The 14,593-nt window shown below is 37.8% G+C and overlaps 1 protein-coding gene across 1 annotated transcript in view; it reads right to left on the bottom strand.

Moving 5' to 3' along the window:
• Positions 1-14,593, bottom strand: part of TNKS (tankyrase) — a 264,147-nt gene that overhangs the window by 68,980 nt on the left and 180,574 nt on the right. The window contains exons 6-9 of the mRNA XM_090036890.1: positions 11,502-11,596; positions 4,823-4,889; positions 4,222-4,408; positions 2,910-3,031 (exon numbers count right to left, since the gene is read on the bottom strand). Of these exons, the coding sequence (XP_089893016.1) occupies positions 2,910-3,031; positions 4,222-4,408; positions 4,823-4,889; positions 11,502-11,596 (471 nt within the window). The remainder of the gene's footprint in view (positions 1-2,909; positions 3,032-4,221; positions 4,409-4,822; positions 4,890-11,501; positions 11,597-14,593) is intronic.

Genomic DNA, 14,593 nt, shown 5'->3' on the forward strand with positions numbered 1-14,593 from the left:
TTTTATGAAGTCCACTGAATCACCTTTACATATTTTACTGATTTTCAGACTGCAAAGTTTATACCCAGAATCCCAGAGAAATATACCACATTTCTGTCTTTATATATGACACATGGACCAGTATGTAAGATAGCGATCAATGCTAAATTATTCTAGTCTGAAAACAATTTTGATTTTATAACTACATGTCACAGATGAGAAACACTTAAGTCTCCAACCATATAAGATACCAGGACAATAAATGATGCGATAAGTAAAGGCAGGTAAAGGTAAAGGTAAAAGGATTTTAAAATTTTACTTCTGCATAGAGCTTCTAAAGCCTTACACTGGAATTCTCCTGTTTCTTCCCCTGGGTTCCACGGTAAAACGTTTGCTTTGCTCCTTTTTCTATTTCTATGTATACTGAACATTTTAACCTTAATCTAATCGTTGTTCTGGTACATGTTTTCAGTTAGTGCTCAATATATGGGATTATATTATAAAGCCAACTGTAAGAAAATTAATCCATTTGCTTAGAACAGTTTATTTCACATCTGGAGTGAGATGCACCTTTAAGGGGATCTCTGGGAGCAAGGTCTATCAACATTCCTGCTAATCCTAAGTAACTTGACACAGCCTTTTCCTACATTGTCACATACTTTCCTCTCCCCACTGTATAGTGGAGCCCAGGTGGCTAGCTGGTTTGTGAGGAAGGCTGCTACTCTGGCTTAGATCCCACATCTCTAGCCATGACTTCACATACCTGGTTAGGATGGTAGGTCTTGCTACCCTGGAAGGCTACACCACTTCCTTAGAACCAGTCACACTGAAATTTTCAGGGGTGTCCAATTATTTTGGACACCCATTCTGAGAAAAGAACACCTGAAAAACAGTCCTGGATCATTTCAAATTGAGCACCCCAAATTAACAGCTACCTGAGAACCACTAAGTATTTTTGAATATTTCTATTTTTATTATAAATGTAAGCACCATAGTGTGAAAACAGTGTAGAAATTGGTATAGATTCTCTTGGATGGAAGTCCCACACTTCTGGGTGTCAAATACCGTGACTTTCAGTAAGTTAGCCACAGAAGCAGAAGCCTGAGAAATGTTAAAGATACTGACATTTCTTTTTCACCTGGTGATGCACAGTAATAAATTCTTGTTATATGAGCTGTTGGACTGCTATGATAAATAAAGATCTAGCTAAACTGCTGCAAAGTTTAAGATTGCTTTTCACCTTCAGACATGTACCTCCAGCAAGTACAGTTTTTAAGCTCTATAAATAATCTTTATTTTTCAGGTCAAATAGTTGCTGTATGATCAAGAGTGTCAAATAGTCAAGAGCAGCTCAAGTACTGCAAATGTTTAAAAAAAATAATAGTAGTTATTTAGTAAAAAGTATTTTAGTAAAAGAGTACTTATTATTTAATAAAAACCACCAACATAATCAAGAAGGGATTAACTATGTCATTTTAAATGTGATCTGTTTTCCCCAGACAGACTACTGATTCTTTTCCTTCTTATTTAAAGTTTGGAATCTTTTCAGAGAAGTCCACTACTGAAATAAAAGATCATCTTGGACGTATACTGCTTAATGGCCCCTGTTAGAATAGGACCTACAGAGCTTCTGATATTTCTGAGATCATTTTGCAGGGTTTTTATTAACCACCATGTAGTTGTGTCTTACTATTCTTTCTAAAAAAGTAAAAATCTAGTCATACTGTTTTAATAGTGACCATCTCAATTAATTTTGACGAAACAAGTTACTTACTCTATGCTCTTTGCCTTCCTAATGCCTCAAATGATGAACTGGGAGCAGAAACAGCTGTCAATTAAATTACTAATGCACATACTCACACTGGCTTAGTGCAGATATGCTATTTCAGGCTAAGGTCATCTGAAGAAAGGCACCTGGTGCCCAAACGTTAGTCCAACATTTTCCCCAAGTATATGGTGGGTCCAATAAAAGAGTTAACTAAAAAACTTGCATCTCATATTTCCGGACGACCACAGTTACAATTACAACAGTCCAAATCTACTACAACATGATCACAAAAGCCAGTGTATTACTGATCTGCTTTATCCTTGTGATGCATAACTATGTTTCATATTGAAGACCCCAGCAAAAATTGATAACACATGGCTGGAAAGCTCTGGTAAGTCACTACAGCAACAGTGGAGGCTAGACAGATTTGAGCAGTGTCACATCAAATAGGCTTTGTGAGCTCAAAATTACTGCCATCTGCTGAAGACAGGACACGAGTCACAGAAAGACAGAGAACCTCTACTGCAGGAGTGCTGTAAACTATTTCACTACTGACTTCCATCAGATGATGATAACATTTAATATTAAATAAACTTATTGGTGTAGAGAATAATTTTAATCAAAAAACATATTTAACTGGGCTCTGGTGGAAAACTTCATTAAAAAAAATAGAGAAAAGGTAAGGTGGCATGACAATTTATTTCAGTCCTTCACAGAGCCCCAGGACATATCTATTTTGTGTGCCTTCACTGTCATCCTCTGCATCCCCAAATTAAAATTTTGCATCCAGTCTCCAGAAAAAACAAGAGAGTGGGGAAGGGGGGAGAGGAACACTGTCACAGCAGAAGACAAAGCAACCAACTAACAGAAGTTGCTACAAAGACGATAATCCAATGAGAAGAAAATACAGTCAGAATATGAACAGGACAACTGTGGTTTATGTAAGGGTTTCTGGAAAAATCCACTATAAAAAACAAAATTCAAGTTAAAAACTGAACACTACTTCTGTGATAGTGATTTATTTTTAAAATATAAAATGCCTGGTGGCATATCCACAATCTTAGATGATGAATACATTTTCATAGTCTAGCAATAAAACCCCCTCAACTAGCACTGCTACCACATATATCATAAAAGAAATGAATTGACTGTATAATCTCACCAGTGCAGTCTCATGCGACTGTGGCTGTTTGAAATTAATGATCTCCAAAGCAAGTGTCTTTTTTACTTTTGCTAGGTCTGCTTCTCTGGCTGCTTGCAGTAAAGAATGTCCTTTGAATTCATCTGTTGGGGAAATAGACATACTTAATATTCAGCAATGTGTCAGATTTATAAATGTTACTTCAGTAAGCTAACTACAATTAACTAAGAAGCAAGGGAGCAGTTTTCTATACCCTTTTGAACACTGGCTTAAGGTGGAATCTTAGACCCTGACCTAGAAAAGGCAGAATAATGTCCTTGAGGTAAGAACTATTAATTTATGTACCACCCTCCCCAAAAGAGGCCCAGAGTACCTTACAATAAAAAAAAAGTTAATTATAATGTACTCTGGTTACTGACATCTCAAGTTTTAAAGTGAAAAACTAAAGGTGCATTCTGTTGTTTTGCATTTACCTATCACCTATAAGAAACCCAGTTTGACAAGTGTGTAATTAGCAGGGAACCTGATCTTATCGGTTTAAAAATACCAAATTTTCTGATTAAAAATACCCAATTCTCAAATAAAAGTCCAAAACCTGTGTTTTTCTGCAATTACAATTAAATGCTTCTCTCTCTCTGTGTAGCAGTTGAACACAATGTTTTATTCATATATTCACAATTTTAAAGCAATATAGAAGCCAACCAGAGTGCCTCAATCATTATCATTACAATAAAATAAATTCTAAATACCTATATATTTTGGCATGTAATTTTGGTGTTTTTATCATGGAGAAATCAGAGCTCTTCCTGCTTTGTGGCACTGAGCAGTTCTCATATGCCAGTGCCCTGCCCTTGCCCACACTGGTGCCCCTCACTCCTAACCCATAGTCCCCTGGGCCCTGTCTGTGTCCCTCACTTCCAACCCACAGCTCTGCACCCCCCAGCCCTCCTGGTGCCCCTCACACCCCTGCCCTACCGAAATAGGCCCCCAGCTGCCAGGGATATGGGACCTGGGAGCCCCCACCGCATTCTGCACATGCCCCCCAACATTCTGCACCAATTCTCCTACCCAGGAGCCAGTCCCCATGCTTGGCTGTATTGCTGACCATGTGCACTTGCATGTGGTACCCCCTGCGTCCCATTCCCTCAAGCCCCAAGCAGCCCCTTGCACAATGGAACTGTGCCAGCATGCAAGGGGAAACCTGTGGTTTCCTGCATTTTTTCCTTTAAAGGAGAAAATCTGTGTTTTTCTATAGCAAGTGGAAAACCCGGTTCACTGGTTATTAATAACAACAACGCTCTTCATTAAATTATGACATGACTGAAATACATACAAGTCAGTCTCTCTCTCAGTTCTGGTGTTGGAGCCATATCAACAGCACTCTTGCCATGACAATTGACTAGTGTTGGATCTGCACCATGACTCAACAACAAAGAGCAGACTTCTACGCGATTCTTAGAAGCAGCCTCGTGTAAAGGGGTGAACTGCCAGAGGTCCATAGCATTAACACAGGCTCCATGCTAGGGTGAAAAAGAATTCTTCATTTTAGAAATGAACTATAATTACTTACAGAGATGTTTGTCGAAATCGTTTTTGAAGTTGTTTCAATTGTTTTCAGTGTGAAAGAAAAATAATTACTTTGTTCACGTAGCAAAAATAGGAATATTGGAATTAATTTAATATTTATTGCAACAGCTCTTTAGGGGAAAAATGATCAGTTAATATTTGGCTGGAAACATTCGATGGAGAAATACTGAATTCAGCAGTGCAGGTGTGCGTTTCAAATCCAAAATCCTGTGCCTCTGAATTAAACACAGGCATAGAAATTGGGATATTTAACAGAGTGAGCCTCTGCCTTTAACTATCATATGAATAGACCACATCTATCCTAAGTACAAAAAATGGAATAAATATTCTTACATTCCTCCACTTACCTTAAGTAGCAATTCTGTGACTTCATAGTGTCCATATGAGCATGCATTATGAAGAGGCACAAGTCCACTAGATAAATAAAACAAATAACAGCTGAATATTAACATGGGTATTTAAAATTAAAGCAAATATTTAGAAACATTTTAAAAAATTCAGATAATTTTTACTCTAGTAAGAATTTAGCTGCTTTTATATTTAAACCAAACATTTATATTTGCTTTAAATATTAAAATATTCTCATTACATTGTGGGATTCCAACCTTCCAAAGCAGTCTATTGCCCACAAGTGTCATTAAAAATATTTGAGTGATACAATGTAAGTGTTTAATCTACCATGTATTATTGGTGATATAAGCATTCACTGTGTTGAAAACCATCTTTCTTGCTACCAAAAGGAAAATAAAACCTGATTAATTTTAACCTTGGTAAAGACAAATTTGTGTATTACTTCACTTTATATTTACATGCCTCTTCATTTTAAATGTTGTATAAAAAGAAAAACTGTCTTACAATGTTACCTGGTTTCTGGGTATAGTATGATATAGAAATATTTACAGATGGTAGATTAAAACAGATACTCCAGAGTAAAGAAGAACCTGACATTTCTGCATTTTTGAAGTACATTATAAGCTTTAAATATATTTAATTGTACAAGGACTGCAACTATCTGAGGGTTATTGGAATTTCTGTAGTCACTGGAGTCTGCACTTTAAAAATAAACTGATAAAGCAAATGATGCAAGACTAATCACAAGCAAAGGTTATATTATGAGAAAGTCATAAATTTTAAAAGATCAGCAAGAGACAAGCAATAAAACAAAGCCAGTGAGCCCAGTCTGTAAGTAAAGCCAGATAGGGTGGTTATGGCTCCACAGATATGGATGAATATTGCATTTAAAAACATAGATTTAACCTCTTTGTTACATACAAAATGCAGAATGCCCTCTTCTCAATTAACTGACTCTCTCAATATCATTTTTTCTAAGAATCAACAATTAAACCCATTACTTTATTAGTTAAAATTAATGTTAAAGATGGCTTTTAAGAAAATGTTGCAGGGACTCTGAAGTCTTTGAGATTTTCTTTGTCCTTATAATTTAAAAGGAAAAAAAAAGCTAAAACTTACTGGACTCTTCTGCACTGCTGCCAACTGTTGTGATTGTTATTATTTATCTGTTTTGGTTCAACAGATGAGATTTACCTTCTCTGGACATGTCTGGTACTTACTTAAGAAGATCCAGTGCTCTTATGAATTATAGCCCTGCTTGGGAAAGCCACCTACTTTCCTAATCAGCTGCCTACCCCATCTGCTTCCTCACAGCCAACAAATACAGCTCTGTAGTGGGACAGAGCTCTTTCCCACAACTCTCAGAAACCTAAGTTTGCTCTTATAGGGGGCTGGTGGGGACAGAAAGAGCTTCCCTTATTCCTGCCCCCTCCCTCTTCTTTGCAATGAGGATGGCTCTGCTAGTCCTTTCAGTAATACCTGTTCTGGGAAGACAGTGAAGAACCAGTAGAGCCGCTCTCCAGCCTATAAGGGGAAGAAGGCAAACTCGCTGCAGCTCTTTCTAGGCCTTGGAGGCTAGTGAGGGGTAAGCAGAACGTACACAGGGAATGAGATAACAGAACGGATTTGGAGATTGGCATCTGAATAAATTACCTGGCTGAGCTGGGGTTGAGAACTCCTACAGCACCAAAACCAACTCTCTCTTAAATATGACAGAGCAGGCAACCCTAACCCCTGCCATCCCCATTTAAAAAAAAAAAACAACAGTAAGTAAGCAAGCAAATAAATAATAAATTATAATCCTATTTTCGGGGGGGGGGCAACCTCATAAATCTTGAGCTTTTTTTAAAATAATCTTTTGAATTCATTTATTTTTCCCTCAAGAAATTATAACACTACATTTGCAGAAATAGTTTCAGAATTATCAGTTATTTTCCATAATTACTTCTTACCCCTGAAAGCTGAGAAACAGAAACTGAAGGCTATCCCAGACAGAGGATTCCACAAAGAACTGCCTGTTTTTAACATGGCTACCATCTTCTCATGGTTTGGAAGATGTGAAATACCTTATCAAAGATGGTCACTGCCTTGAAAAATGTCAGTTCTTCAGGAATTTTCTGGGTTTATAATGCTTGGTTTTGGAATAACTGAAACATTCCTGTAATTTATTTTAGCTTGAATTCCTGATTGGTACTACCAAACAACTCCAATTAGTTTTTGTCTAAGATCTGCTTGTCAAGCCAGATGATTCTAATTTCATAAATCTGTTTATCCTGAAATTCTTTTTCAGATGATTATTAGATCTCAACATTATAAAATCATTAAAAACTGTTAATGGTGCTGTATCCAAATTAATATACAAAACATAAGGTTTAAACATACTGTTGAAACTATATACAATGCTCTCTAATTAGTTTCAAAACTTTTGACAAAAACAGCAGCAAATACAGCTAAAAAAAAAATCAATCTTCAACATTTCATTATACTCCAAATATTTTTAAAGTGACAAATTAACCCTCTTTTTTAGACATCTTCAAGCTGAATTTCTCAATTAATAGAAGACAAATCATAATGTAGAGAATCTCTTATCTTGGCTGATGGATAGACAAGACAGACGCATAACAATTTTTTCCCATAAAGTCTATGTATACAACAAGGAATGAGTTTGGGACAGAAAATGCCTTTTACCAAGGGTATACACAGCAAATACAATGTAGCCTGATTCTGAATACTAATAAAAACTCTAATGAGATCATCATATACAATGACTCTTTATTCTCAAAAGTAAATCTCCGGTTTCCATATACCGAGTCAAAAACAAATGGTTTCCCAACCCATCATGTATGCACTTCTGCTATAGTATTTTACTTGGACATGAAACATGCAGCTTAAATAAAACATTTTATCTCACTTCATTGGAGAAACTGCTGTCCCTTTTCACATTCTTACTGCTGACAGAAACTGTACAACTAGATGCCTAATTACCCTATCAATTCCAAATATGCATATCTCACTGAAATTAAAGGGATTTACAAGCATACATCTGTCAGGATAATCAGGTCCCAGAAAAAAGTCTTTAAGTGTATGTGCTTTATAAAAACAAACAAACAAAAATCTTAAATAGCATTTGGTTCTCATTTTTGCTAAAATCTGGTATTATTTGCTAAAATAATACTAAACCCCACGGGTTTCCACAGATTGCCATCTAGTAAGGAGTACTCAAAGATACAGAACTGAGACATGGGATTTCAAAAGGGCATATTTCAACCAATTCAGGGAAATAGTAGGCGAGGTGCCCTGGGAGGAAAGACTGAAGGATAAAGGGACCCAGGAAGGCTGGCAGCTTCTAAAGGGCACGGTATTGAAAGCTCAACAAGAAACTATTCTGGCATGATGTAAACACAAGAAAAATGGCAAGAAACCAATATGACTGTAGATGTAGCTTCTAGGATGTCTCAAAATTAAAAGGAAAGCATATAGGCAAAGGAAGAATGGGCAGACAACCAAGGGAGCATATGAGGAAACTTGCAGGGACAAAATCAAGAAGGCAAGCTATACCTGGCGAAGGAAACCAAGGACAACAAGAAAAGGTCAGAAAAGAAAGACTAAGGAAGCTGCGAGTCCACTGCTAAATAGGCAGGGTGAACTCTTTACAAAAGATTCAAAGAAGGCATAGCTTCTCAACAGGTACTCACAGTCCTCACAAAAAAAATAATCAAACCAGAGCGCTTATAAGGTTTATTTGGAAAAGAGAGGGGATAGGCTGAGGGATGAGACCATGAAGAAGACTGGCAGAAATCTTTTGTTTGGTCAGAATTAATTCAAGTTGGAGGGCCTGAGGAACTTCATCCTAAGGGACTGCAGGAACTGGCAGATGGGATCTTGGAGCCTTGAGCAATAACATTTACCAGGTTGTGGGAGACAGGTTAGGTACATGAAGGCTGGAAAAGGGCCAACATAGTGCCTCTCTAAAAAAGACAAAAAGGAGCACCCAGGGAATTACAGTCAATTAGCCTAACTTCTGAAGTCAGTTACTGGAGTGTATTATAGCCACTGGCCATTCAGACTGCCTGGAGGAGGAAAACCTGATGACACACAACCAGTATGGATTTGCTAAGAAAAAATAATGCCAAACAATTTTGATTCTCTTCAACAGAGTAAGTAGCTGGGTGGATGAAAGAAAAGCAGTGGATATGCTGGATTTGGATTCTGTAAGGCTTTTGACAAAGTCCCACACCTTCTCATAAACAAACAGGAGATATCTGGACTAGACAGAACTCCAAGGTAGATGGACAACTGGCTCAAAAGTGCAAGCAAATGGTAATAAATGGATGCATGTCAGAATGGCAGGAGGTTCCCAGTGGAGCCCAGAAGGGTCTGTCTTAGGTCTGATGCTGTTCTATACTTTTATTAATGATTTGGATGTTCGAATAGAGACCTTCTGGAGCAAATCAACAGATGAGATGAAATTGGGAAGGACTGCAAATACACTGTGGGTGGGGAGGGATAGACTGCAAAGCTTGACTGGAGCCAATGGGATGAAATTCAGTGCTGACAAATGCAAGACACTGCATCTCAGGAAGAATAATCAAAAACACAAATACAAAAGGAGTGACGATGGGCTGGCTGGCAGCACTATGGTCAAAGTTTTTACAGCCTTGGTGGAGCATAGACTCAACATAAGTTGGAATGTGATGCATCTGCAAAAAGGCAAATGTAGTTTTGGGTTACATCAACAGGAACATTAAATGCAAGAAACAGGAAGTGATACTGGCACTTTACCTGGTGCTGTTTAGGTTCTACCTATGGTATTGTGTGCAGTTCCAGGCTCCACATTTTAAAAAGGACCTGGAAAAGTTAAGGTCCAAAGACAGGCAACAAAATGATAGAGCTTGAAAGGCAAACCAAATGAGCAAGGGTTGATAGAAATAAGCATGTTCAGCTTACTGAAAAGGCAAAGAAGAAGAAACATGACAGATGAAGTTAGTATCTGAAGGGCTCCCATAAAGAGGGAGAATACTTTTTCTCTCTCACAACTGAAAGTCAGACATGTAGGAATGGATCGCAATTGCAGTAAACTAACTTTAGACTGAGTATCAGGAAAAGCATCTTCGTTGCTAAAAGAGTGAGGCCTCGGAATAGACTGCCTACAGAAGCTGTGGAATCTCCTTCATTGGAGGTTCAAAAAGAGATTGGATAAGCATTGGTCAGGGATGATCTAGGAACAGCAATACCTGCAGCATGCTGTTAAGAGCAACAGCTAGAAGTACAGGAGTCACCTGGAGATCACAAGAACTCAGTAATCCCAGAGAAGGTAGAAATTAGAGAAGACTATGCCTGGCAGCAAGAGAATGAAGAAGAGTTCCATAAATGAAAAAAAAAAAAAAAAGATTAAAAGGAGTTGGGATAATTCATGGAGGGAATAGAATGACAGAAGAAGGCATTCTGGCTCTCCAGTTAGGCTGTGTGGAGCTGTGTTTGCAGTTCCCAGCTTGCAGTGCAGAAAGGAGGGTGTTTTGGTCTTCCCATGCTTTTGAACTTTGCTGGTTGCCACATGAGGCCAGGAAGAAATTTTCTCCCTCCAGTTGCTGCAGTGGTCTGTGGGTTGTTGGGTTTTTTTGCCTTCCTCAAAAGCACTGTGTGTTGGCTACAGCCGAGGCTGGCTATTTTGACTGGGATGCGACAGTGCTTCAGCTTGGACTGAAAACACCATGAGATTCTTGATTGTAAGGTCTTGCTCCTCTGACCCACTGCAACAATGGAAGGAATTTTAACCTGTAGTAGGGATGTGACTGATTAGACAATCTATTAATTATTTAACTGATAAGCCCAGTGATAACCAGTTATAGCTTACTGGCTATTGTTTAGTGCAGGGTGGGGCACAGTCCAGAAGAAAAGGGTGGGGGGAGCAGACAAACAGAGGGAAGCTGTGCAGTGCCCCAGCAGGAAGACGAAGGCAGCAGGGAAGGACAGACCAGTAGGGTGCCAAGGAAACCCAGTGGGGGTCTAGTTGGACTGGAGTCACATGAAGGCCTATGGGCAGCCTCCCTATTATTGTTATTATTCCATCAAAGTGTGGCAGGAAAGAAGGAAAGGTGTCCTACAGGTGGAGAGGGGAGTGGCTGCAGAGCTACCGGAGTAGTCATGGACACCCCTGAGACCCCACCATTCTACACAGTGCCATAATCCCGTTTTACCAGTGGCAAGTTAGGGTGTAATTGGTGTTTTGGGGCACTGTGCCTGGTAGCTGGGTGAGAGGGTTGTTTGTGCAGTTTTAAGAACAGGTTAGAAAAATACCTGAATAGGATGGGTTAGATAAGGATGATCCTGCCTTGAGTACTGCATTTGACTATATGACTTCCTCAGGCCCTACTTTTCTATGATTCCATGCAAGCACAAATTTAAAAATATAAATTTGTTTAATGATGGTATAACAGAGATGACTGTAAGGAGTATAAATCATCACCATAATTCATCTCTCAAAAATTTTACCCTCAAAGATTATTAAACATAAAGCACTAATTTTGATTTTGGAAATAAACCAAGTCCAATTCTTCAGCTGAAGAATAACTCATTTACACAGACTGAGTTACAATACACAACAGAAAAAATTATAAACGTCATTAACACAGAACCACTTTGAAAATGGAGAATGCATAGACCAGTCCCACATACCCCTTGTCCTTGGCATGAACATCAGCACCATGTTGAAGCAAAAGCTGAACTATTCGAACTCTGTTATAGCCTGCTGCTAGATGTAATGGAGTAGACTGCAAATAAAAACAAAAATTAGACAGGGAAACAGGATGCATCCATATTTTAATTTATATAGTTCACTTTTCAGTATTTAAACAAAGGGCAAGATTTGGTTGAATGGTCAAATGTTTTGCCCCCCCCCTTTTTTTTAAAACAAAAACTAAATTGTAGAAGAAGCCACTTCTCTGTTCATCAATACTTTTTCATAAAATAGATGTGGTAGTTAGCTTTGTCACACCTATACTTAGATACCACCATCTTTTAGGGTCCTCTCCATCCATGGTTGCCAACACTTGAGATTTTACTGTGATACTCAGCGAGATACTTGAGGCACTAGGCATGTAAACATACTAGAATACTGAATAAAGTTGAAAAACATGAACCTAAAGGTTAAAAACTAGAAGGCAAGCTGAAGCATTATCAGAATGTTCAAAAATATGAAGGCAGTCATAATGTATTGCTTCTAAAATTTTTTTAACTTTTCAGACAAATCTCATGACTTTGATGGCCTGACTCAGGATTTTTGAACACTTGATGTTATCTGTACTATTATAATACTTTCTAGTTAAACCAACAGGTTGAACTGTGGCAACTGACTCTTCCAGCGCTTCAGCTGTCATTATTCACGAATAATCAACATCTCCGTGACATCCATTTGCTTCTGACAATTCAGTTACGTAAGGTGAATTATTATGCAGCAAAGAAACACAAAACACTATCCAAACAGTCTTTTAAGGTAAAAGAACACCCTATCATAGAGATGATATCTGAAAAACGGCCCAAATGTTTAAAAGGACATGTACAATTTTGAGGACAGGAAATGCAAAGTGTATGCACAAAGGCTGGATATTTGCAAGAGTGCACATACCCACACACCATGTTTATCGTATATATGCAATGTATGTAAGTTTGATACCTGCAGAAATGCATTCACACTTAAAGCATGAACTAATATTTTCATGCAAGCTGTATACAAAGAAACACTTGGAGAAGGGGGAGAATGTGTGAATGCAGAACAAGGGAAGTCTGTTCCCTTGCTCTGCTTGTAGCAGGATCATTTTGTTCATTTTTTAACAGAATGACTCTTTGGCTCTGCGTCCAAAGAATGCAGGTGTCTTCTAAGCATGCTGTATTATGCTAATAACTCTATACATATGAACATATAGCAAACTGTGTATCCTTCGTATAACTTCCTCCCACTAAGTCTAATTCTTCTGCAAACTGTTCTTTTAAAACAGAAAACATTTGACTATTTAAGCTCCATACAATAATTAAAATCACATTCTTTTTCTCACCTTATTAATAAGAATGTTATTGCAATTGAAAGTCTTTCAACTTTACAGCAATTTCCCCACTTTTGTTCACATACTTACCACAAGTTTAATTACCTTAAAAGCTTTCTATTAAGAAGCAAATTTTGTGTACTTTCTTCCTTTGAAGGAGTAAGTCTTGAATAGAAAATAGAAGATGTCATTTCCATCTTCCCTATGGGTTAGGACTGGAGGGACTAGGACAGTTTTCAACTGACCTTGCTTAGTGGGTTGATCGTTTTTTGACACAAAACTCATATGGGAACAATGTACAGAGAAAATAAATCTCAAACAGCTGATGAGAGACTTTCAAGTCATGTTAAACTCTATTCTTTGGTTAGGCATACACCTACAATTTAGGTCTATAAATATACAAGTGTTATGAAACATTTCCTCTATTAGCTAACCAAACTGTTGTCATATTAGTGTTTCCTGTGATAAATATCAGATGCTACAGTATAGCCACATGCTGTATGCATTTCTGGGAATTAATGCTTGTTTAGAACTATTGCTACTTTCAATAAGCCATATTATGTTTTTAATATAGGTACAGCATTTAATTCCCCAAACAATAACTGGTCTGAACTACTAAGCAATACACAGACATCATTTGTACTGTATGACCAAAGTGTACACTCACCTCTGGTAAAGAAAAATGTCCTCACTTACTGTCTGTTTATTTTTGGATATTAGAGTGTCTACGCAGTTTTGTATGAGAATGATCTATTTCATCTTCACAGTTCATTATGCACTGTAAACACCAGACAACAAATGCAAAGTCCCTAATGTAGAGGCGATATCTGACCTACTCATCCTGCAAAGTAGTATGAAACAGAAGGAAGACCATTTACAGAATTTTCTCCCCTGCAGTCCCTACTGAAGCCCCCCAAAATAATTTCTTCTAATTTGAGGCCCTTCAAAGTACTGGGGGCCTGTTATTCTGCTCTAAAATCTTTCCTCTCACTGTTTAAACAAAACATTAACTTTGTCAGGGTCTACCTCAGAAAAGATGCTTGTAAAATTTTGACTTTTTTGATGCATCAAAACATACACGTTTGTAGAAATACAGTATCAAAGAGCGTAGCTCATCACAGCTGACACTTAGAGAATACTGTTCTCAAAATTCTCTAAAGAACCAGCTGCCTCGATTATTATTGTAATGACCCCTCTGGAAAGAATCTGTTGAATATGAACAGTCATAGTACATAGTAAGGTCTGAAATCTAAAGCTACCTGGGAACCATTACCTGGGGCTGAGGTTAGATTTTGGAATGAGAGGGGTACACTAGTAAGGAATTCTTCAGTCTGACTGAATTCATCATAGCAATTTTCATCTGCGTATTTTTAATATGATAGCAGTAGCTCCAAAGTTCTTCCTCATTCATATTAAATAAGATTAACAGGATGTTCTCAACCAAGGGGAACTCTAAGACATGGACTCTTATTAAGATTTCTTCATTTCTGAAGACTTAAAAATATAATGACTCAAATAGGGTTTGTGCATTCAGGGGTCACAGAATCTGCTGTCTTTTGGCCCCCTATTTAACAGAATCTCAGCAACAGAATCTCAGCCTTTGTTAACACAAAGAAGTATTTCTAGCTTATGGCTGGAGAAATGATGAAAGAATACAGAAAATGAAAGCAGCATCACCACCTTTGTTTCCAGAAAACATTCAACAATGGCATTAAGAAGCATGAACTA

This window comes from Crocodylus siamensis, chromosome 2 (assembly GCF_052110815.1).
Source record: "Crocodylus siamensis isolate JL-2025a chromosome 2, ASM5211081v1, whole genome shotgun sequence".
In the NCBI taxonomy this organism is placed as follows: Eukaryota; Metazoa; Chordata; order Crocodylia; family Crocodylidae; genus Crocodylus; species Crocodylus siamensis.